The 25,178-nt window shown below is 36.3% G+C and overlaps 1 protein-coding gene across 3 annotated transcripts in view; it reads left to right on the top strand.

Moving 5' to 3' along the window:
- KCTD9 (potassium channel tetramerization domain containing 9) overlaps window positions 1–24,895 on the top strand; it is a 31,002-nt gene extending 6,107 nt beyond the window's left edge. The window contains exons 2-12 of one of the 3 annotated variants that reach the window (XM_004433570.3): window positions 3,861–3,982; window positions 6,102–6,145; window positions 9,536–9,632; window positions 10,249–10,307; window positions 10,764–10,892; window positions 14,530–14,597; window positions 14,685–14,780; window positions 15,516–15,665; window positions 19,703–19,808; window positions 20,792–20,925; window positions 22,738–24,895. In XM_004433570.3, the coding sequence (XP_004433627.1) occupies window positions 3,861–3,982; window positions 6,102–6,145; window positions 9,536–9,632; window positions 10,249–10,307; window positions 10,764–10,892; window positions 14,530–14,597; window positions 14,685–14,780; window positions 15,516–15,665; window positions 19,703–19,808; window positions 20,792–20,925; window positions 22,738–22,854 (1,122 nt within the window). In that variant the 3' untranslated portion in view covers window positions 22,855–24,895. The remainder of the gene's footprint in view (window positions 1–3,860; window positions 3,983–6,101; window positions 6,146–9,535; window positions 9,633–10,248; window positions 10,308–10,763; window positions 10,893–14,529; window positions 14,598–14,684; window positions 14,781–15,515; window positions 15,666–19,702; window positions 19,809–20,791; window positions 20,926–22,737) is intronic. The other 2 variants (XM_087437341.1, XM_087437342.1) reach the window with 2 other exon arrangements.
- Window positions 24,896–25,178: the final 283 nt, after the last annotated feature.

Raw genomic sequence — 25,178 nt, 5'->3', positions numbered from 1 at the left:
TTATAACTTTTCCCCCTTATTGCGTAAATAATACATTCATTGTAACAAATCTGGAAAATAAAACAAAAAGCTCACAAGAAAATAAGTCAACCATAATTCCATTATCTAAAGGCAGCCACTTTCAGTAGTTTTATGGATATTACTTTATAATTGCATTTCTACTGTGTACTTTTTAAACTTATTAATAATGTGAGTGGAAAAGGCTATAACTGACTCACATACAGAAAAGGTGTGTCCTAGTTCAACACTCTGAAAGCAATGAAAATTTCATCCGACATACAAGAAATATTTGTCAAAGGTCTATAAACCAGGTAACATAGCATTTAATTAGGGTGGATCCTTCTTTTGCAACTGGCTGGGTTATTGTCTGGATGTCGCAGGCAATTCGGGTGGTAGTACTCAAGGATGTATTTCTTGAGCGCTGCTCATCAGCATTACCAGGGGATGGTTGGTTCCCTACGTTCACAGAAGAAAGAACAGCTTTTTATAAATCAAAACTTTTTCATTAAACCTTTACAATCTAGGTGAGAAGTCAGATTGGAAAACATTTGGTGAAATGGTAAATTGTGTTCCATACTATGTTAGGGCTGATTTAAGTGATGATAGAGTTGAACTCAATTTATACCTAGAATGTGTTCCTTAATAGTTTAGCAACCTCCAAAGAAACACCTGTTGTGCTTTCATTACCCAGAGAGTTGGCAGTCTGTATGTGTGGGTTTTTTTTTTTAATCTTATAGTTAAATTTGACTTTGATGGGAAAGAAATGGACGATGGCAACTACTCAACTGTCGATATAAAACAACCATCAGGTTTTGAGTTGGAGGCTATCACTTTGTTACTGTGGGTTGCTATGTCGTGGTCAAGCCTAAGAGAATTAAAATAGATGTTTCTTGTTCTTCATTGTACTCTGCTCTTTGAAACATCACTGTCCAATAGAACTTTGTTTGATGATGGAAATATTCCATATATGTGCTGTTCAATATGGTAACCACTAACCAGTGTGGCTGTTGAGTGCTTGAAATATGGCTAGTGTAACTGATGAACTGACTTTTAACTTTTAATTAATTTTAATAAATTAAAATGTAAATAGCCTGTTGTAGCTAGGGGCTTCCAAATTGGACAGTGCAGCTTTTCAACGTGGCAGGTGGCTTTTATTTTCATTAGGAAAAATTGACTTACAGGAAAAATCGTCAATCATATGGAAGTAGAAAACAATTTATTGTATTTTTGAAGAGTAAGTGATATAAAATGTTATGCTCTAATATTTAAATTAGATACAGAAGCATAATATAAAGAGATGTATTAAATTTCCATCCATTTTATGACATGGCCAGTTGAGGGAGAGAAGTGAAACAAAATGCTGGGGGAGAAGGTTGATGTTAGGGCAATGAGGGGATAACGTCAGGCAAAATACAGCCTTGTAAAGATGCACAAGAAGCAAAGATAAATAAGAGGAGAAAGAGCAAGATTTAGAAAATTCTTAGTATAATCGCAACTATGACAAGAATGCTGATGTTGGAAAGGGAATTTTTGTTACCCTCCCTGAGCAGTTTCCAGACTGTAAAAGTTGTTTTTGCATTTGCTTTGGTCAGTCTCTTGGTCCTTTGCATTTTTGGTCCTTTCTTTTCTCTGTTTTCTCTTTTTACGCCCTCTGCCTTAGCACAGCCAGGTTTAATGTACGTAATGCCTCGTTTACTTTCTGTTTTCTCCCAGGAATGTGTATCTGCAATAATGGTTAGAATTCCAGGCTCTGTTACAGAGGTGAAAAATGATAGGAGATCTAGGGGCACATTTTATTCAGGCTTACATCATTTATGGTGTGTCTGCTGTGTGCAAGACACCGTGCCAAGTGCTTTGCGTTCTTTTTTTTTTTCTGGTAAAATATACATAACATACAAGTTAACATTTTAGCCGTTTTTAAGTGTACAATTCATTGGAATTAAGTGCATTCACAGTATGTGTAACGTCACCACTATTTATTTCCAAAACCTTTTCATCATCCCAGATAGAAACTCTGTACCCATTAAGCAATAACTCTCCATTCTGCCCTCTGCCCTGGTAACCTTTACTCTATTTTCTGTCGCTATGAATTTGCCTGTTTTAAGTACCTCATATAAGTGAAATCACACAATATTTGTCCTTTTATGTTTCTGGGTTATTTCACTTAGCATAATGTTTTCAAGATTCATGCATGTTGTAGCATGTATTGGAATTTCATTCCTTTTTGTAGCTGAATGATATTCCATTGTGTGTGAGTGTGTGTGTGTGTATACACACCACGTTTTGTTTATCAATTCATCTGTTTATGGACACTTGAGTTGTGCATGATTTTTAATAATCCACCTAGTTCCCTTTAAATTTGCTTGCCTAGGGCCGGCCCTGTGGCTTAGCGGTTAAGTGCACGCGCTCCACTACTGGCAGCCCAGGGTTCGGATCCCGGGCGTGCACCAACGCGCTGCTTGTCCGGCCATGCTGAGGCCGTATCCCCCATACAGCAACTAGAAGGATGTGCAACTATGACATACAACTATCTACTGGGGCTTTAGGGGAAAAAAAAAAGGAAGAGGATTGGCAATAGATGTTAGCTCAGAGCTGGTCTTCCTCAGCAAAAAGAAGAGGATTAGCATGGATGTTAGCTCAGGGCTGATCTTCCTCACAAAAAAATAAATAAATAAATAAATTTGCTTGCCTACAATCCTTGCCCAAAATGCCCCAGCTTACAACACTTCTCTGGCCTTTTATCCGTATGATCCACGAAAAAACAGTTGGAATCTGAGTACTCTGCTAGTGAAAAATTGCACACTTCATTATTAGCAAACAACTCCCTCCATACCCTGCTATTCACTTCGTTTAACCTACAAGTTCAGTGTCTACTGTACTCCAGTCATTTGTGAACAAAGGTCCAGCTGCTTCCCTTTTCATATGGCACCTTTATCCACTGTCCTATGGAAAGTCAGCTGGCTGTTTATGCCTCGTGTTCAGCTCCTCACCACTTTTTATTCATAACTTTCATAGATCCTAACTGGTAATGGGACAGCTGTACCACTCAGCCACTGGGAACACATAGTTACAGTTAGGGCTGGAGCAAAAAATTCACTACATGTAGAGATTCTCACCCTACTACCTAAGCCGGTGGATATATCTTGCACATATATCAGACTGTGCCTGATTTAAAGCAGGACAAACCAAGTCATTGTAACCCAACCGTTTGCTGTATTTAAAATGTTAGCTAAAATCTGGCTTTTATAAAATAAATAGTTATTAAAGAATTAAATAAGTGAAGTGGGAAGTTGTTACCTTTCATGTGGTAGTTGCTGTAATAAATATTATAATAGACAGCAGTAAATCATTCCTATTTTAAAAATAAACCATTCCTATAACACAGGGATAATGTAAAAACATAATCATAAAGACTTAATAGATCTCAGGCGCTCTGCTAAGCTCTTATCATGCATTAACTCATGACAATTTTGTGATATGGGTGTGACTATTTTCTTCATTCCTAGGTAAAGCAACAGAAGCAAAGAGGTTAAATAATTTGTCTAAGTCAACAGCTAGAAAATGTCAGAATCTAAATTCAAGTGCAGTCTGTCTGAAGAACTGGAGCACTCTTCAACATCCTTAGGATTGTAGGTTGTTTTTAGTCAGGATTTCTTATTCTCTAGTCTTGGATTTCAGCAGTATGGGGCACTAAGTAAATATCTGAGTCATGGAAGAAAGAGGGACACTATTAAGAACCTCTCATATCTCCTTTTATATGGTAATCTGATTGTTTAGTCCTGTTTGTAGTGGTGGTTTGGAATTTGTGAGTGATGAAATTCATTATATAAGTTGTTCACATTAATGTGGTGTGTTTACAGGTGGTCGCTGTATATGGAACTTTATCTGATTTGCTTTCTGTGGCCAGCAGTAAACTCGGCATAAAAGCCACCAGTGTGTATAATGGGAAAGGTGGACTGATTGATGATATTGCTTTGATCAGGTAACCCTCCCCTTTTTATACGCTGTCTACAGTGAGCCCCAGCTTCTTGGTGCTGTGCTGTTTCCCTGAAGCAGTAGTTTAATCACTGCTAAGAATTCAGGATTTTGGCAAATGATTGCCTAGAATTTGTTCTCTGGATTTAAATCATTTGGACTTATGTGTCCAAATGACAAATAGAAATCCTCAGTACATTCCAGCATACCCATGCACAGTTCACATTTGGCTATGAGGAATTTCTTTATGTTACTAGAGATGGATCTAATAAGATGCATATTTTAATGTTAGAAATCTAATTAATCTCTTTAATTTTTATATGCCACTGCTTACTGTTCAGTTCATTTCCTAAGAATACTTTGAATTTTGAAAACATTACAGAGACCTACTTGGGTGAAAACTTGCTAAATATAATACAGTTTTAAGCAGAGTTAACTCACCAGTGACCCACCACAATCGTGGTTTTTGGTTTGTTTGTTTTTTAAATATCCCAGGCAGATTTATCTCTTTAAAACAAGTGCCTAGTTCACCTCGTTCCATCCTCATAAGATCATAGAATTTTGGAGCAGGAAGAGGCTTAAGAAAGAAGATGGGAAGGGAAGACAAATTAAGTCCTGACTCTGTGCCAGTTATGTTGTATTTGCTTTGCCCAGGTTGTCTCATTTAAATGGCAAAGCATGGGTGGTTTTGTTTTGTTTTGGTTTTTTTGGTGAGGAAGATTAGCCCTAAGCTAACATCTGTTGCCAGTCCTCCTCTTTTTGCTGAGGAAGATTGGCCCTGGGCTAACATTCGTGCCCATCTTCCTCTACTTTATATATAGGACGCCTGCCACAGCATGGCTTGATGAGCGGTGCATAGGTCCATGCCTGGGATCCAAACCTGCAAACCCTGGGCCGCGGAAGTGGAGTTGGAGAACTTAACCGCTACGCCACCAGGCTGGCCCCAGTGTGGGTTTTTTTAATTGAAGTTGTGAAGATAATGATTCTCTAAATTATAATAGTGTACAAATTTTAATTTTTGTTTAAACCCAGATCGGAATGACCTTTCAACGTAATATACTGCCTTGGAAGTTAATTACTTTTAGTTCCTTCATTTTATAAATGAGGAAACTAAACATCTGAGAAGTTAGATGACTTACCCAGGTCATATAGTTTAGTAGTTGATTTTTGTTAATGAGAAGCAAACAAATTTTCATACTAGTCTTAAAAAGTTAACCGGCATGGTGAGCAAGTAGAAAAGATTATAGATTGCATTTAAAATTCAAATAAGATAGGAGAATTTCTTAGTTTTTCAGTATCTGTCTCAGCTTCTTTTAGTTTTTATGGATAATTGAGTCACATTATTGAATGATTTACATCAACTTAAATTTCTCCTTAACAAACAGTCTCCGCTTCTAGGAAAAATTCAGTATATTCCTATGATTTCTTATAGGAAATAAAAATTTCTACAACATAAAAGGTTATGACTGAAGCCTTCTGAACTATAAAATATCAAGCTGTTTAACAGTTTGTGGTACACAGTACAATCTCTGATTGTTTATTTACACTAATGGTGGGATAGATTGGGGCAGAGGAGGAAGGCATACACTGATAATCTAGAATTGTGGATTATGTGCAGTCCTTTACATTTGGGGTTGTGATGGGTGTATAGTGGGTAAGTATTTACAGCAGAGTACTTCCAGTTATATTCTTCCTAGGTTTAATATGAAAGTGTATTTTCATTTCCAAAGCACAAAGCAGCTGATAATTTGGGAGAAACCCCCAATAATTTATTTAGAGTTACAGAATTAAAGTTAAAAAAGAGTGGGCTATAGCTTTAATCGTATCCTTTGATACGATAATAGTACATTCTTCAATTGATAAGAAAGCTGAATTCACATAATTTGTATAGTAGGTTTTGTTTTTCCACTTCAAAAGTACTTTCATATGCAGGGTCTTATTTGAATTTAAATCCAAAGACAGTTAATCCAGTGGGTTAAGCAAATCACTGGAAACTTAGATCGTCAACTTCTTTGTGATGTAGACCTATCTTCTATGTAATTCTAAGGAATAGTCCCTCTAGTCAACAGATAATTAATGTGATTTCTGGATTTTGATGGTGGATTTTTAAATTTTGATTTCCCCAGGGACGATGATGTTTTGTTTGTGTGTGAAGGAGAACCGTTTATTGGTAAGTAAATTCCTTAAAAGCCAATTTTGTCTGCCAAAATAAAAAAGATGAAATGGCAAATATTTTACATGTGCTTACTAAGCTTAACATTAAAAAGCATCCTGTGGCAGTATTCGGATCTTCGTACCTTTTTTGATTCTGCATTGGATGTGTGTGTTAAAGTAAATTTTTAATTTGAATTATATGATCTCATTTTAGTATGGATACCTCATCTTTTACATGCCTTTAAAATGCTCCGGATGTGCACATATTCATTAAATATGATATGATAGGGTAGTTTTGATTTTAGAAACTACAAATGTTTTTTAAAATTTTCTCTTTGATGTCAGAATTTCTCTAAGTGCTATCTTTTTAACCATTTGTTGCTTAAATAAGTAGTGTTTGACAGTTATTCACGGTAGTGAAATCAAATCAGTCAAAAGTGACTTGAGATGAACCACACACATGCACGCATGTACACACTACCCTTTGATTTGGAGGAAAGCTTATACAGTTGTGTATCTCAAAAGAAAGAACCTAAGGCTTAAGTAAGGTAAATAATCTTTAACAAATATTTGATATATTTAGTTCCATACAATGACACCCTGAATATTTAAGTGTTTGTTTAAGCCATCACAGTAATTGTGTTTGGTGAGTGGAGGGAGTTCTCAGGATCATCGCACAGGCGGTTGCCAACTTAGAAGTAGGTGCATACTCTTCTGTCTCTACCTTAAAACTGTGCTCAAACATTCATTTTCATCTTGTTTTATCCATTAGCCTCATGGAGTGGTTGGCAGGCACTGGTTACTTAATTGGTTCATTGCATACATACAAACAACAAAATCAAAAGTGATTGATTAGTGTTTTTGTTTTACCGTTATGAACTCTTGGATTTAAAAATATTTGCCGTGTTTTCATCCTCTGCCTTTATTGATGCCTAGATTATTTTACTTTTGGCCAATGGAAACCTTTTCAAGTCCTTTTAACATAACTCGTTAGTCTTTTATACCTTCCTTACTATCTGGAGTAACAAAGTGTTCATCTTATATTTCTCCTGTCCTAGACCCAGATCAATGTGTTTTCCAAGAAGCCTTGATTTCTTTCAGTGGGAAATTTCATTTCAAGACACAATCTGAGTGGTAGGGAGGCTCATAGCTACTGGGTTCGTCATTGTTACTAGGCTTTTTGGTGGACAAAGTTGGAAATATATAGCTAGCTAGAGATAAAATTTATATATAATATACATTATATGATATAAAGCTTTATATCATGTATAACATAATGTATAGATAGATAAAATATCTCATGGGTTCATACCAATACTTTGGTTTATAATCAGGATTATAAGATTTTTATTTAACTTCTATCTTACATCTATGTCTCTTTTCTTCCATATCAATGATCCTGGTTTTCAGGGACATAGGGAATGATGGAATTATAATGTCACCCAATTAATTATTCATTTACTTCATCCCATACAAAACACAATAAAAGTGTCAGTAACAGTCCTAATACTTTCAATACCCATGTGATTATTAAAGACAGTTAAACATTATTTGCATATGCTCATTCCTTTCTTCCCTTACTTAAAAAATAATTGTGTGGTTTCTACATTGTCAGAATATATAGCCATTATTTTTATACTATAGTTTCTCCCTTAAAGCCGTCACTTACTGGAAGGCGTCAAACTATATTTAATACTTACCTCCAATCCTTATGTTGATGCCTTCAGTGGTTGTCTGAAACTTGTTTTCTAGCAGATTCTTTACAAGAACTTGTGAGAACAGTGTTCTCTAACATCGTGCATGTTAATAACAATTTGTGGCTTCTATACTTGAAAGTCAGTTTGGCTTCTGTACTTGAAAATCATATGTCAAAACTGAACGAATTGTAAACTTTAAAGATGTGTAGTTTGGTGTATATCAATTATACCTCAATTAAGCTATTAAAAAAATCCTTGGTTCACATTTTCTATCTTTAAATATCTTAAATATGTTACTCCATTTTATTCTAGCATGAAGTGTCGATCTTTCATAAGTGATTATTTTTCCAAGGTCACCCAAAGGATTATTGTCTTTCTTTAAAGTATAGTAATTTAGTACACTCTTTCTGGTGTTCTAGGTTGTTCTGGTCGGATTCTCTCAGATATGTGGTGGGCCTGTTCAATATGTAGTTTCAAATCTTTTTTAATTTCACAAGTTTTCTTGAACTTTAAATTATGTATTTATTTTGTTCCCTTGCTTTGATTTTCTTTTTTGAGAACTCCTACTATATGTATGTTGGTCTTCTACATTTGTCTTCTGTATTTGAAATCTTCTATTAAATTCTTTTTGTTTCTTTCTTCATTTCTTTTTGGTTTTTAAAGCTCTCCTCCTCTTCATCTTTTATTTCCCTTAAGGCATTATCTGTTGTGTTTAGTCACTCCTGTGTTTCTTCTAATTGAATCTTCGTTTCTGAAATGGCTTTTCTTTTTATTTCTGATTCTCTCCTGATTTCTCTCACCTCATTTCTGAATTTTTAAATTCTGGTTTATGTTGTTCTTTCATACCTTGCATTATTTACTTCTTTTAGAATGGTTTGCAATATTAGATTATAGTGTTTATCTATTTTATGGACGTTTAGTTCTGGCACATTTTCATTGACTATGGATGTGTAATTCTCCTTATTCCTTTAAAAATTTTGTATGGGATTTTCTGTTACTCATTTTTACATGAAATTAGTTTTCCTTAACTTGAGAAGGGAGGGCTGACTTAGGAAAGTTTTTCTAATTTCATGGCTCTAGAATTCCCTTTTCTGTTGTTTTTGTGAAGTATTAAAAAATATGGAAGTCACCTTCTGATAGATTTTGGTTCTGTTAGACCTTTTTGACTTTTGTGTGGATTCTTTTTTCTTTAGTCTCTGTTGTCTTTATTCTTTTCAACTTGAGTTCTTTTCCCAACATCTTATCCTCAATATGGGGCTTTGTCCTAGAAGGGAGTTGTGGCTGGTGGGTTTTGAGAGTTCATTTCCAACCTCTCTAGATCTTACTGCACACTACTTGCATAACCCACGGTTGGAGTGGGCATGCCCCTCCCACTTTCAGTCTGCTCTTCTTACATAGACTCGCTGAGCTTTGAAGTGAGTATGTGTGGATTACTTTGGAATTCTTAGGTTCATCACATACCCTGTTGTTTCTCTCAGCTTCTTCCGTCAAAGCTGCTGATAGCAAGTTGCTCTTCTAGCTGTCGGTGTTGGTGGGAATACCTTATCACTTAGTTTTGTTTTAGATGCTGTCTATGGCTGTGGATTTAGCTGTCCTGCTAGCTCTGGTATGCTCTTGCGTGTGTTTTTAGTTTAAAAAATGATGCTATCACCATCTTCCTGAAATTCCCAATCCTAATGGCATTATTATTTTCTACATGTCATCTCTAGATCCTCAGACAGATTCTAAACTACCTGAAGGGTTGTCAGGATCACACACAGACTGGCTAACATTAAATGTTGGAGGGCGGTACTTTACAACTACACGGTAGGTGCGTGTGCATGGGTGTGTGTTTGTATGTTGGGGGCACTATGTACTGTTTGTTTTTTCCTTCAGTTTGCTGATTTCTTTAGAAGATATTCCAATGCTGCTTAAATATACTATGTGATCTGAAACCATTTTTTAGAAAGCTTTTTTTCAATAAAAGAATAGAAAAATGGTTCACAGGTCATTCCAGGGAAAGCATGAAAAGCCTGAATTTAGTGTTTTAGAACGTGCTTTTTAGATATCCAGTGATATATATGCAACACAAGTAAAAATTAACAATGTTGAAATTTGTAGAGACCGCAACTGCTTATATTAAAGGGATAAGAAAAATGTAAGTTTAGATGAAGAATATTGTGATGTGATAGCTTGCTGGAAGGATAGATTAGTATTTAAATTAGAGGAAACTAAACAATATTTAAATCAAAGGAAGAGCCAGATTAGAAGGGATTTGGATAAGTGGCAACTTACTGCACATTTTTGTTTCCCAGCGTCACTCCTACCAGGTTATAGCATGCATCTTTTTGAGAGAGCAGCTGGGATCGAGTATACTCTTGACTTAAATATGTTTGTTTATAAAGACAAATGGAGAAATCCATTTTTTTCCCTGAATTCTTAGGAGCACTTTAGTGAATAAAGAACCCGACAGTATGCTGGCCCACATGTTTAAGGACAAAGGTGAGTGCAGTGCATTTGTTTTCACATTTGTGTGATCTGCTTGTAGCTGTATTGACTTTATAAATCCTGTCCTTCTGTACTTTTAATGAGATCAATATTTTTTTTTTTTTTGGTGGGGAAGATCAGCTCTGAGCTAACATCCATGCCAATCCTCCTCTTTTTGCTGAGGAAGACTGGCCCTGAGCTAACACCCTTGCCCATCTTCCTCTGCTTTATGTGGGATGCCGCCACAGCATGGCCTGACAAGCTACGGTACATCGGTGCGTGCCTGGGATCTGAACCCAGGCTGCCAGCAGTGGAGCACGCACACTTAACCGCTACGGCACTGGGTCGGCCCCTGAGATCAATAATTTTTATAAGAGTAAAAACTTACTGGTGTGTTACAATTTTTCTTCCATGAATTTCTAACTGTGTTTTTTGTTTATGGGGGGCTTTCTTCATTTTAATGCAACACAGGTGTCTGGGGAAATAAGCAAGATCATAGAGGAGCTTTTTTAATTGACCGAAGTCCCGAGTACTTTGAACCCATTTTGAATTATTTGCGTCATGGACAGCTCATTGTAAATGATGGCATTAATTTATTGGGTGAGTTTTCAGTATAATTCCTCACACTTTTTTAAGTTTATGATTTCTATTTTGTTTTCACTTGCTTAGTAACATAGTATATTTTCATAAAGTGAATGTATATCTTTTCCATTATTAAAATTAAGTGTTTTTATATGTATACAAGTATATATGTATATGGAAATAGGTACAGGCACAGGTAGTCTTTCAGGTAGATGGTCTTTGCATATATGGGCATATGTCTAATCTGTAAATTCCAATTTTAGGTTCTAAATAAATTTAGATTTTTTCACAAGGGACTTTAAAGGATTTTTTTGTCGTTTTTTAAATTGAATTGTGACTGTGACTTGGCTTCACGTTATGGACCTTCCCATTATATTGAGCAGTAGAGTGGTCGAGTGGGTAAATTGTACTTTGGAATCATAAGATCAGATTAGAATCTCAATTCTACAACTTACTCGAAGATTTATTTGGGAAAAGTCTCTCTGAGTCCCTTTTGAAAACTGAGTGTTAAAAATACACTCATCCCTGATGACATCACAAGATTTCTGTGAAGCTTCATGGAGCTGTTGTAGACAAGGGCCCTTGTAAAGCAGTGGTTGCATATTCAAAGCTCATAGGCCTCCAAGTGACTAAACTTGATCTGATTTGAGGAATGGTGGGGAGTGTGGTGATCTTGAGTGCACATTCCTACTCAGCTTGCGCAGATTGTTGCCATGTGAGGGTGTGGACTGAGGGTGCCAGAGCCTTGATTTTTAAAGAAAAGCTGGAAATCTAAAATTTTATGTGAAATCTTCTGATTTTTGAAAACACTACATACAAACACATCAGAATCAGCCTGGGGGCTGCTAGCTTACAATCTCTATAGTAAAATACAAAACACTCAATAACTTTTGTTGTTGCTGTATTAAATTTTATATTGCCTTTAAAGCCTACCCACTACAAAAAATATTGGTTGACCCTTTCATCTAGCTCCATAACGATTCAAAACTAAATTCTTGTTGCTTTTTTTTTAATATAATTTTATTTATTTATTTTTCCCCCAAAGCCCCAGTAGATAGTTGTATGTCATAGCTGCACATCCTTCTAGTTGCTGTATGTGGGACGCGGCCTCAGCATGGCCAGACAAGCGGTGCATCAGTGTGCACCCGGGATCCGAACCCGGGCCGCCAGTAGTGGAGCGTGAGCACTTAACCGCTAAGCCACGGGGCCGGCCCTCTTGTTGCTTTTTTATTTTTTACTTTCTACCAACTGTTGCTTTAAACCTTCTATAACCTATTTTCTATTTAAGTCATTCTGCAGAAATTATTATTATGAAATATTATTATGAAAATAACCAGTGATCCACTCTTGCACACTCTTTTCTGCACCTGTGTCACTGCTACTCTTCACTCTAATGGCCACCCTCTTCTCCCGAGTGCAGTTTAAACCTCAGCTTTAGGTGTCCCGTGGGCTCGTTCACGCGTCCCATTTTAACTTTTCCTTGTATCATTGACAGCATTTCGTCTTCTCCTTGCCTGGGAAATAACATCAGAAATACCATATCTGTGTGCTCTCAGCCTTCAGCAGGGCAGGCTGCTACCAGCCTCCGTTGGTTGTTCCTCTTTCATGCTTCTCGGCCATTGATCTTATTTATTTAGTCGTTCAGCAAGCAGAGCTCTCTCCTGGATTCCTTTTATAAAGCGTTGTTTTTAATTAGTACAATTTCCACCGAAACTCTTTACATGGGCTACAAGTTGCCCCATAATTATGTGCTTTAAAATAATCTGAAGTAACTTATCTTCCTCCCACTTACTAAATGACCTTGTTTCTTGCTCTTCCTAATTTATGCTTTTATCAGAGTGTGTTTTTTGTTTACCTTCATTATTTCATTTTGCTCCCTGCCTTTACTGCCCTTCACTTCTTCCAATGATTTCACGTCCTCCTTTTCATTTGTCTTCAAAACCCTCTTACCCTGACTTAAATCATCTTTTCCCTACCTCCTAGCTAAGTCTCACCTCAATCCAATTAGTCTACTAACTCAAGAACTCTTCTAGCATTTCAATATTTATTTCCCTGACGTTAACATGAATTTTCTGAACCCCAGTTTCATATAGTAAAAAGAGAATGGTCTTAAATGTCATGTCAGAACACATAATTTAATAATAATGATGATGATCATTTATTGAGGACCTACCAGGCACTGGGCATTATGCCAGGTAGTATATATGCGTTATCTCTTTTAATACTTCTAACAACTTTCTGAGGAAGGTAATAATATCCCCATTTCGCAGATGTGAGATTTTAGTTAAGAGAGAGATTAAGTCGCTTCTCTAAAACAAGAAAGGCAGTGAGTGGCAGAGCTGGAATTCAAATCCTGGTCTTACTGGTGCTAACAGAAAATATGCTAAATGTTATTTCCTTTCCTCAACTGTCCTCCGCGGGTGCCTTTTGAATTTATAAAGCTTCTCTGGAAGTTTTTAAAGTTTAGTCCCGAACCTAGAATTAGAAAAAAAACCTTACCACGTTCCCCGGGAGGTTCTGATTTACTCAGAAGATCTTGGCACACTAAGAGTGAGGCCCACTAGAACCTTTCACGATGGTTTCTACGAGGGACAGATATTGAAGTGTAGCTGCCCCCTTCATGAGGAAGCCAGAGATGAAGCCGCTCTGGTGTGGACCGGGAAGTGTTGTGCTGGAGCGGCTCCCTGAGCAGTGTGCTGTGCCTCAGGTGACCTTTGTTTTGCAGTTGGAATGTTGGAGGTGGAGTTGGGTTTTCTAGAAAAGATCGTCCTCTTCTTCCCAAATAACTGCCATGGTTTTCTTTATCTACGTATAGTTACCCTTATTAGCTTGGAACTGTTTGAAGGGCAGGATTACATCTTTTATTTTCTTTATCATTTCTGAGTCCTTACTGATTTTTAACAAGTAGACTCAGCCAACTGAATGACCAAGGTCTTCATTTGAAGGAGAATGGATTCCAAATTTATTCCCACATGGTCTGATGAAGATGTTTATTAACACATGTGAGAAAGTATACATACCGAGTCAGCTAGAAAATACAGACTTTTTACCAAGTTAAGAAAAGTAAATGATAGATAAAATCCCTTTTATCATTTAGAAATTTTTTTAAAAGTTGATTCTCCTATAAGAAAGGTTTCTGAATTATACTTTTGACTTTCATTTTGAGTCTGGCTGACTTTTATTCATTTCTACAGTTTTCTGATTCATTAAGTTCAAGATATTTGTGACAAACCTATTCAGATCTGCTCCATTGAAAAAGTCAATGAAATGTTAAGATTAGGTGAACTAATCATTTGTTATTGGATTCACAATCAAATCACTCTATCAGGTATTTTAGGAACATGTGATATTAGGATTTTTTTGCCTGTGGCCTATTTAAAGTAATTTTTAGAAATAATTTTGAAATATGGAAGGCTTTCATTCTAATTCATTAATTTTCCATTTTTTTCTTTGCTGAATATGAACTGTTTAGGAAAACTTTATTTTCAAAATATTTAAAAAATACTCTATATGTATGTTCCAAGCATTAGTTACTTTTCTTCTGTATTGATTGATAGCCTATGGGTTGAATTTCACTTCCATTTAGCATAAAGAATTCTATAAATATTAAAATGAATAGTTTTCTGTAAAATTCAAATCATTTTTATTATGATAGGTGTGTTAGAAGAAGCCAGATTTTTTGGTATTGACTCATTGATTGAACACCTAGAAGTGGCAATAAAGGTAAGGCTCTTTTTACATTAGTCAATATTACATTTATTGTAGCTATCTCCCAAAAAGCTCCACTAATTTCTTAATATCTTTTTCAAGAATTCTCAGCCACCAGAGGATCATTCACCAATATCTCGAAAGGAATTTGTCCGATTTCTGCTAGCTACTCCAACCAAATCAGAATTGCGTTGCCAGGTAGTCAAAGCAGACTTGCACATGAGTTATTTATGTCAGCAAATCTGTGAATCAAGTTTTACATTCTTCTAGGATTTTTTTTTTTTTACCTTTTCCTTTTTCATGCAAGGTATGATTTAATTATGAGTCATAGCATTGATTAAATCCTAACATGGTTAGCAAAAAAGAGATGTAATAGCCTTTTTTATTATCTGGTTATGCCTCATATAGCAGTTTTTGAGTAATGCATAGAAATTACAGCAATTAAAATAAAAAGTCAATTGTACAGTTGTTATGTATGGCTAGTCAGCGGCAGATACTTTTATGAATTATAGCATTAAAGATTTTAAAAACCAAATTTATTTAAAAACCAGTTTTATTTTTAAAAATAAAACTATCTTGAATTATTAAATTAATAAAATATTTAAATTCAACCAGGTTTAATGAAAATAACCCTTATCAACAGGTACGTGGCTAACAGAGATCCCTCTTTAGAACATAATCCCTCTTCTGCACATAAATGAGGTATAGCTAGGCTGCATTCGAATGTTATGTGTAAATAGAGTTTCTTTTACTAAGAACGCATTAAGGACACTGATTTTATGTGTCTGAGTTCCATTTGCTCATGTTTTGTAATAAACTCCGAATGACTGAACTGCCAAGTGCTTTTAAAAAACTTGGTGGATAGCTATAGTAATTAAATTTAATACAACAGATGGTTTAAATGTTGTGACAATTTGTGTTTTTTAATTTTAGGGTTTAAACTTCAGTGGTGCTGATCTTTCTCGTTTGGACCTTCGATACATTAACTTCAAAATGGCCAATTTAAGCCGCTGCAATCTTGCACATGCTAATCTCTGCTGTGCAAACCTTGAGCGAGCTGATCTCTCTGGATCAGTGCTTGATGTAAGAATCATTTTTGATTACAAGAGAAAATTAAAATTAAATATTTAGTCTATCGAATAGTCTCAAAAAGCAGAAATTATATCTGTCTCTTACTGGAGATTTTACTTGAAAACAGATAATTTGATAATGACACTGAAAGCTCTGAAAGTGAAATGAGTTGGTTTTGCAACTTCGATATCCTTTATTAAACAGAGACCTGAGAGGTTTAGCAACTAATTAAGAAATTAAATCTTGAAATTAGGTCCTGATCTCCTCGTTATAGTGCACTTTATTTATCAGGATTTATATTTTCAGTAAATTATTAGAGTAAAGCTGAAAAGGACCTTTGAAATCTTCTGTTCAACCTCATTTCTGATGTGGAAAAATGTTATTGCTCTAGAGGTATTTGGCAGAGATATTTTGAAATAAACATGATATGCATCAGTCTGTGTAAGTTAGTATCTCAGTGGCTCTCTCTGTCTCTCTACATACACAGTCATGCACTTGCGTGATGATGTTTTGGTCAACGACGGACCACAATACAATGGTGGTCCCATAACATTAGTACCATAGAGCAAGGTGTGTAGTAGGCTATACCATCTAGGTTTGTCTAAGTACACTCTGTGATGTTTGCACAACAATGAAACCGCCTAACAATGCATTTCTCAGAACGTATCCCTGTTGTTGTGACGCATGACTGTGTATGTGTTTACTTATGTGTATGTATATATATAGATGTGTATGTGTTTTTACATATGTAAATGCATGTATTCATGTAACAAGTATCTGTGTTAATTTGGGGTTAGAGGATATATGCAGAACCAAAAGTGAAACCTACTTCTAACAACTGCTTAACACCGAGGCTCATGTCTGTATGTCTTTTGCATTAACACCATCCAGTATAGTACCTTGCTTTTAGTAATCACTGAATAAATGTTTACCAAATTTTATAATTTTGGTTTTATTCCTTAGTTGCAACCTATTTTTCCGTGAAGCTTTTATCAGATCTGGTAACAAAATCTGCCAATGTGCTTTTTTATTATTTTCACTCTCCTTGTTCCATCTTCTGATGAAGGATCAAATTGGTAGCAAAATAAGCAAAAGACCAACAGCACAAAGAAAAGGACCTAACCTTTAAATAGTGAAATGTCGGGAGGTTTTTTTGTTAAGGACCAAAAGTAAAAGATAAGAAGACAGACTGGATCATTCAATACAACTGGTTTTGAGTTCTATTTAATTAGAGTATTACTAACTGTGAACCTGAACCATAATTTTCTTATCTGTAAATACTTGTTCTACCCATATTGTATAATTGATGTGAAGGCCAAAATATATATATATATATATATATAAAATATATGTATATATTTGATAAACTGAAGTGGTATAGAATTGTAAATTTAATTATTAATGATAAAAATGGCTCATGTTGAAGAGTCATTGCCCAGAGTGTGTAGGCTGTGAAAGTCAAAACTAATTGCTAACTGTCCTTGGCATTTGAAGATGACTGCTGATGAATAGCCATATGTATTGCAGTGTCCGCAAAATATGATGTGTGCTAAGCACTCTGCAACATATGATATACCTAATGATTCCACCACTCTTGCTGAACTTCTCACCCAATTTATTCCTCGTGGGCTGTGAAACATTTCCATAGGAACCATTCAATTCTGCTGTCAACCCAGGTGATCTCAGTTGCTATCACAGTTAAGGAGTCCATGTCTACACCACACTATTCTGTCAGCATGCGTTGGAGTGTTTCTTCCACATGCTCTGCCTGCCGTTATTGCCTTTAACCTGCTGCATAGAAGCTGGTATAATAATTCAGCTCTTATGTATCCATTGCATATTCCCAGTCCAAGACTTATAGAATACTAAGAGCTGGAAGGGACCTTGATGATCATAGAGTATGACCCTGTTGTTTTCCAGACTGAGAAACCTAGATACTTGCCCAAGCCCAAAAGGCTAGTTAGTTACCAGAGTTGGAACTAGACTCTAAAGTATGTATTTTTGTTTGCTTATTTCTTTTTTTTAATGACTTTTTCATTTGGAAAATGTCAAACTTATACAGAAATAGAATAATAAAATGAATCTCTCTTGTACCTCCATTACTCAGCTTCAACAAATATCAGCACATAAACAATTCGTTTGTCTATACCTCTCCACAGATTATTTTGAAGCAATTCATTATTTTGTAAATATTATTATGTAAGTATTTAATAATAAATATTATATTTATTATAATGTAAATATTTATTTTATATATCTCAAAGATAAGGACCATTTTTAAAACATAATCTTAATACCATTATCATACTTAAAAAATAATGGTAATAACCTAACTGCTTTCATCAAAACCCATCGTCCTTTGATATAGTAAGCTCAACTCTTACAGTTGCGACACTGGTGTACTTAGTAGCTAGGTTCTAAACTCGCAGTGTTGGTGACTTGCCTTACTGTTTGATGAATAGAGAGTGAAATGCTTTCTGTGGTTGAAGATAGAAAACTTTGCTGATTTTCATGTATATTTGTTTCTTTGTGAGATTCTGTAGTATAGCCTTGAGTGTAGAGTAGTGCTTACATAATAATCTTGTGAACTTTTGATAATATTTACAGTCTCTTTTACCTGGGAGCATTACGTACAGAAAAATAAATAAATAAATAAATAAATAAAATCATGTATCAGCTTCCTGTCTTGTTATATTTTCAAGTATATAAAATCCAGTCATTTTTTTAGTTATTTTGCTCCTTCCAGGTCCTCATTATCCTTCCTATCAGTCTGAACTTCTGTACTACCTTGTGTTAATGTGAAGGTGTAGATGGGAATATGGGTGCATTTGTCAATTATCTATGATTTGAAATGATCTGTAGCTTATCTCCTTTTCACTAGAATTGACTGTTGGGTGAATGAAATTACACTTAAGAAATAAGGATTTTTCTTGATAGGTATGGGTATAACAACTTAATCAGTCGTAGGATTTTAGGTTTCTCCACTGTTCTAATTCTAATAACAGCTACAGTTATCATTTATATGGTGCCTTACAGTTCTTAAAACACTTTTACATTCATCATCTACTTTGGTGGTTATAACTTGTGAAGGTCTAATGTTAATAGCAACTTTATAGATTGCTTCCTGCCTTAGCTACTGTTTATTAGAGTTCATTTCTGATGGCATTGAATCCTTTGAGACGATTTAACATAATTTAAAATTCTAACATATGTTCTCTAGCTTTTTACTCTGTGTATTTTGCACTGTGATTTGGGTGCTCAAAGTTGACAATGTTGTGTAGCAATGGTTGGTATAGGAAGACCCGACCAACAACCTGTTAGTGTTTTGTAGCTCTGTGATGCCTTTAGTTGCTGGCCTTAGTATTTTGACCTTTGAAATGAAGGTAGTAATAGCATGATTGAACCCCAAGAATTTCATTGATTGACCTTACCCATATATCTCAGCTGTCGTAGTGTCATGCCTGTTTATAAAAATAGAAATAGGGATGTTGTATTTCTGCCTCTCCAACTTCTTTATCTAAACTTTCATGTAAGTTGGGCATGCTGTTGTTAATTTGGCTTTTGTTTCTTTTAAAACAGTTCTTTTATTTTATTTATTTTTTTTTTTGTGAGGAGATCAGCCCTGTGCTAACATCCGCCAATCCTCCTCTTCTTTTGCTGAGGAAGACAGCCCTGGGCTAACATCTGTGCCCATCTTCCTCCACTTTATATGGGACGCCGCCACAGCATGGCTTGCCAAGCAGTGCGTCGGTGCGCGCCCGGGATCCGAACCAGCGAACCCCGGGCCGCCGCAGCGGAGCGCGCGCACTTAACCGCTTGCGCCACCGGGCTGGCCCCTAAAACAGTTCTTTTAAAAGGACTATTTCTTGAAAACAGTTCTCAGTTCTTATTGAGTTCAGTATTGTAAACAGAAAATGTTGATTGTGAGTGTATTGAATTGAGCTTTTCCCCCCCTTTCCTATTTTTTCTTTTACTGTTTGAGCCAATTTTTTCTTTTCCAAACAAAATTATGAACCATAAAACATGGACTCTTCTCTTTTCTTTGCCAGTGTGCAAATCTCCAGGGAGTCAAGATGCTCTGTTCTAATGCAGAAGGAGCATCCCTGAAACTGTGTAATTTTGAAGATCCTTCTGGTCTTAAAGCCAATTTAGAAGGTGAGAGTCTATCTATAATTGCCTTTTCTAAGGTGAAAACATACCATTAAGTAAAAAGCTCAGGAAAATAGTTGTTAGGGATAAAACATGATAACCGTAGAGGGGTAGATTTCCTCTGTCATTATTCTTGGAGAATTTGCAAAGGGATAAGTCATGTCTTGGTCTCAGTCATACGTTAACCAACATTGAGAACTCGGGGAAAACCAGCCTCTAAGCTGGTTTGGAGAAGCTTTAGTTGGAGAATTAAGTATCAACATCTTAAACTTTCAAACAGAACAACACACTCTTATACTGACCAAAATTAAGAATTTCATTTTGCAACAAAGCCAGGCAGTTTTTGTCATGTTTAGATGTAAAGTTTGGTTTATGAATTCCTTATTGCTTTGTTGTATCTATGAACTGGTCACTTCATTTATTTGTACATTTAGAAGACAGTGTACTTATCTCCCTTGTCATAAACTTATGGAGGCATATTATAAAAGTGCTAATTATCAGAAGACCGAATTGAATTCCTCCCTCAAAAATATAGACTAAAACATTCTTTTTTCTTTTTTTTAAAGATTTTATTTATTTATTTTCCGCCCCAAAGCCCCAGTACATAGTTGTATGTCATAGCTGCACATCCTCCTAGTTGCTGTATGTGGGACGCGGCCTCAGCATGGCCAGACAAGCGGTGCATTGGTGCGCGCCCAGGATTGGAACCTGGGCCGCCAGCAGCGGAGTGCGCGCACCTAACCGCCAAGCCACGGGGCCGGCCCTAAAACATTCTTAATTCATAGTGTAAGCAAACAGATCGTTAACAATGAACTCTTTATATATGGCAGTTGGCTGAGAGAGGGAGATTTATAGTTCATAGAATCATTTCCAAAAGTTAAAGGAGCCTGTCGTCATTCACCTCCATTAAGTTGTCTTGTGGTGTTTTTGAAGGTAGATGACTATAAATATTTTTAAGTTTAACTGCTCCCTCAATATGTTCACCTTAGGTGCTAATCTGAAAGGGGTGGATATGGAAGGAAGTCAAATGACAGGAATTAACCTGAGAGTTGCTACCTTAAAAAATGCAAAGTTGAAGAACTGTAACCTCAGAGGAGCAACTCTGGCAGGAACTGATTTAGAGGTGAGTCATCAATTTTTAAAGAGTTATTGTTATTCTAGAATTGCTGAGTATCTCATGCAAAATTTATTGAAATCATAAACAAAGTAGGTGTCTGGTAAAAACTGCCAGGTAACATGCCAGCGCAGCTGGAGGGATGTTTTCCTTTCAATTGCTTATTTAAACAAAGCTGAATTCCAGAGCAGGATTCGGTTACCTAAGTGGTAGATGCCAGTTTCAGATTTGAAGGTCCATCTGGCATTCAGTGTAAGTTGATTTCATCTCTCCTCGTTTCTTTGGGTCTCTCTCAAGTAGATAAATTTGATAGATGCTTTATTAATGTAATTCATTGTATTTTCCTTAAGTTTTAATTCCACACAGCTAAATGAGGCCAGACTATTTCTTGAACTGCTTGAAAAATTTAAATGATATCCAGGTTTGAAATCAGGTTCAGGGAAAGCCTATTTTAAATTGGCATTATATTCTTTTTGAATCTCAACTTGAGATTTTAGTTTTGTCCAGTCATCTTTTTCATCCGAATTGTATTCTGTATGTTGTCTTGATTTGCACATTTAGCTAGCAGACTCAATAGCTGTTGACGGGTCTACGTCTGCGCTTTCCAGTAGCACCTTCTGCAATGCTGGACATGTTCTGTGGCTGGTTAGTACGGTAGCCACCAGCCACATATGGCTGTTGAGCACTTTAAATGTGGCTAGCACAACTGAGAAATGGATTTTTAAATTTTATTTAATTGTAATTAATTTAAATATAAATAGCCATATGTGGCTGGTGTTATATTGAACAGTACAGCCCTATACAAGAAAATCGGGCAAAGATGGGATTGTAGAGGACAATATGTCAAAATTTAACTTGCTGTTGACTTTTCTTAAATGTTTTGGCCTTGCTCTCTTGATAGCTCCTAGCAGCAGAGTAGCAGGCCATGTTAAACTTAAAGGCAAGAAAGAACCAGCATAAGGCTGAAGGTATAAACCTATCATAAGCACAATTATTTATTTATTTTTTATTTGTTACTGTCACCTAAGGTGATGATTTTTTCCTTGGTTTTAGTTATCATGCAGTCACTGTGGTTAAAAAGCAAAAGCCTCCCTCTGTCCTACTGATTGCATAGACTCATCAGGTTGACTGTTGAGGGGCAGCTGCTGACATTCTGTCCTGAAAGGTTATGCGCAGTCACCCTTCTCTCTAACCATTGTCCCCACCATCCCCAGGGGCTTACCCAGAATCTCTGTCATCTGTCACTCTGTGATCTCAAGAGAAATTTAAAAGCAGCTCCCAACTGTGGTGGTGGTTACACTGTTGTATACATTTGTTAAAACTCATTGAAGTGTACACATAATTTGGGGGTTAAAAAAAAGGCAGTTCCTTGCTATAAAAATGTCAGGGTTGGGGAATGGAAAAATCTATTCCACAATTTAATTATTAGGTAAAATCTCTTTCTCTCAGGTGTTTTTTAATAGTCTTTCTCTGCCCTCATGCCTTTCGTCGTTGTTCTTGAACTGGGGTAAAATTGTTTAGATGATATTTACTACATTCTGGATTTTAAATGACTGATTCTAAGACGCGTGAGCAGAAGGGACGTGCTTCCCCTTTAAGCCGTGTTTATGTGTGTTTGTGGTGGTCGGCTTGAGCACCAGCTAGAGACCACAAACAAAGAAAAAGATCTGGCTTTCCTCTAAAATGGAAATTTTCCAGAAATAACTGAGTTTTATTATATAGAAGCATTTTCCTAATGTGCCCCAGGAGTTATTTTGAGAGGAAACAGATGAGGCCTTAAATGTCTGTATTCGTTACGTGAAGACGGTTTTTGTCTTACAGAATTGCGACCTGTCTGGGTGTGATCTTCAAGAAGCGAACCTGAGAGGTTCCAACGTGAAAGGAGCTATATTTGAGGAGATGCTGACACCGCTGCACATGTCACAGAGCGTTAGATGAGAATTCCAGGGCTGCTGGAAGATGCACAAGATGAACAGTGTTTTCCTTATCACTCTTCTTTCTCCGCCCACTCAGTTGTCTAGAAGAAATAACACTGTAAGGGAATTAAAAAAAAACATTTAGTGGATTATGCTTGTTCTCAGTGGTGCATAAGGGAAAAAAGTGACTTTTTTCCACATTCTGATTTTAACAGAGAAGCACGCACTAGACGTAGGGAAGCTAGATTAGACTGCTGCCTTTTGAGTGGAATAGGGGGATTGGCCTGGCTTTATGACCAGGAATAGTATCTATTATATTTGCTTTGAAATAGGCATGATGTGGAAATACCATCTTGGTTTGAAATGCATTTGAGGATTTTAATTTATGAAAAGCACAACATATACAATTATATTTATGGAATCTCTAGATGTAGTATGGATATTTAAATTGTTAAACTTTATGAAAAGTTTGAAAAGCTTGTTCAGGTTTATGAATAGCTTTAGTGATGCCTCCCCTCCTTTGAATACCTGTCCTACCGTGTGAATATGGTGAGATCAGGCTCCCCAAGGCTTTCTCTTCAGGTTCATTTTTATAATGTTTATTTTTTTAGAACAAAACAGTAGCTAAATTAAGAAAATCCTTCATTCTTACTGATTGAGGCAGAGTGGAAGGAAAGACATCATTGTGCATCATTGTCAGCTGAAGTTACAGTGGAACTCTCCAGATGGAGGAAGAATTTACCTATAGCTACAACTTTTAAATGAGCATTCCCTAGAATTTCATTCTAAGCAAGTTCCACTCAACGCCAGACCAGGCAGTTTTATCTATTTACACTACTAGCTTAGTTCCTCCTTACTGTCAAAACAAACAGCAAGATATTTCAAAACCAAAAAACCAAGGTGTATTTTTTTTGTGTGTGTGAGGAGATCAGCCCTGTGCTAACATCTGCCAATCCTCCTCTTTTTTTGCTGAGGAAGACTGGCCCTGGGCTAACATCTGTGCCCATCTTCCTCCACTTTACATGGGACGCCGCCGCAGCATGGCTTGCCAAGCGGCGCGTCGGTGCGCGCCTGGGATCCGAACCGGTGAACCCCAGGCCGCCACAGCGGAGCACGGCCACTTAACGTCTTGTGCCATCAGGCCGGCCTCTCAAGGTGTATTATTCATTTAATTCATATGCCAAATAGTGTAAATAGGGCAGCTTAGAAATGGGTATTAAATCCCAATCCACTGCAATCAAAGCTATAAAATATGAATGACTATGGCCAAGTCATCTTTTAGAAGTCACCATAAGATAATCACAGCTGAAAACCGTATGATGGGGAATGAGAGGATTTTAAACTGACAGTTTGATTATACCCACCAAAAACCTTAGTAAAAATCAAGGCATTTGGCTGGTCCAAGATATGATACCAATCAGTCAGCACCTGTGGTCCTTTTACTTATATTTTCTGGTTTTGTCTTCACTTTTAGCCTGATTTTCTTGAGTCATCATCTGTCTGCAGAAGCAGAGATAGGGCCCGTCCCTCCTTACCAGTAACCCGTGTCCTTATGTCTTCCCCAAGAGCAGGGATATAAGCTGTGTCCAAATGAGTTCTGAATTCTACAGACTCATCAATTTGAGGCAATGAATCATTAAAACCACTTTGTCTCCTTTGGAAGAATGACATGTCTTCAGTATTTACGTAGCTTTTTCTTCTATACATATGCAAAGCTTTCCTTAAAGGTGAAGGGTACATATGCATAGTGGGAGGAGATTAGACCCTTACAGGTGAAGGAAAGCAAATTCAGAAATGAATTATTTTCTTTGCTTTATTATTTGTACCAAAACAGAGAAGTATTGAGAGATATCTATTTTCATAGTCAATTATATTTAAATCATTTCACTCTGTACTATATTTTCAATAATTATAGAATGTGTTGTTCATCCACTTAAGGGTACCTCTGTACACATAACCTAAAACTGCAGAAGAATCTGAAAGCTCTAAATATGGTATGTTTAGAAGCTGCAGATTTTGGATCTCATGTATACTGCATTAATAAATGATATGAAATGTTGAAAGAGAGTTTCTTGTCTTACTTTTGAAAATCAGCACTTTCTGTATTTTACTTATATTTCTTCAATATTTGTTGGTCACCAGCCCTCAGGGTCTGGGTGGAAGAGGAAATACAGCATAACATGTATTATGGATTATTAGTCTCTTTGAAAGCGCTGCTCAAGTAAATTTATTTGCTGCTCAAATTTATTTCTTTAAGCATGATTATTTTATGATCCTCTTCTTAAAATCCACCATGCTAACAACACAAAGAAATTTCATTAATTCTGAGCAAAAGAAAAGATTGCC

The sequence above is a fragment of the Ceratotherium simum genome, chromosome 12, assembly GCF_057802395.1.
Source record: "Ceratotherium simum simum isolate JZ-2026a chromosome 12, ASM5780239v1, whole genome shotgun sequence".
NCBI lineage: Eukaryota > Metazoa > Chordata > Mammalia > Perissodactyla > Rhinocerotidae > Ceratotherium > Ceratotherium simum.
This window is presented reverse-complemented; position numbering and strand designations above follow the sequence as displayed.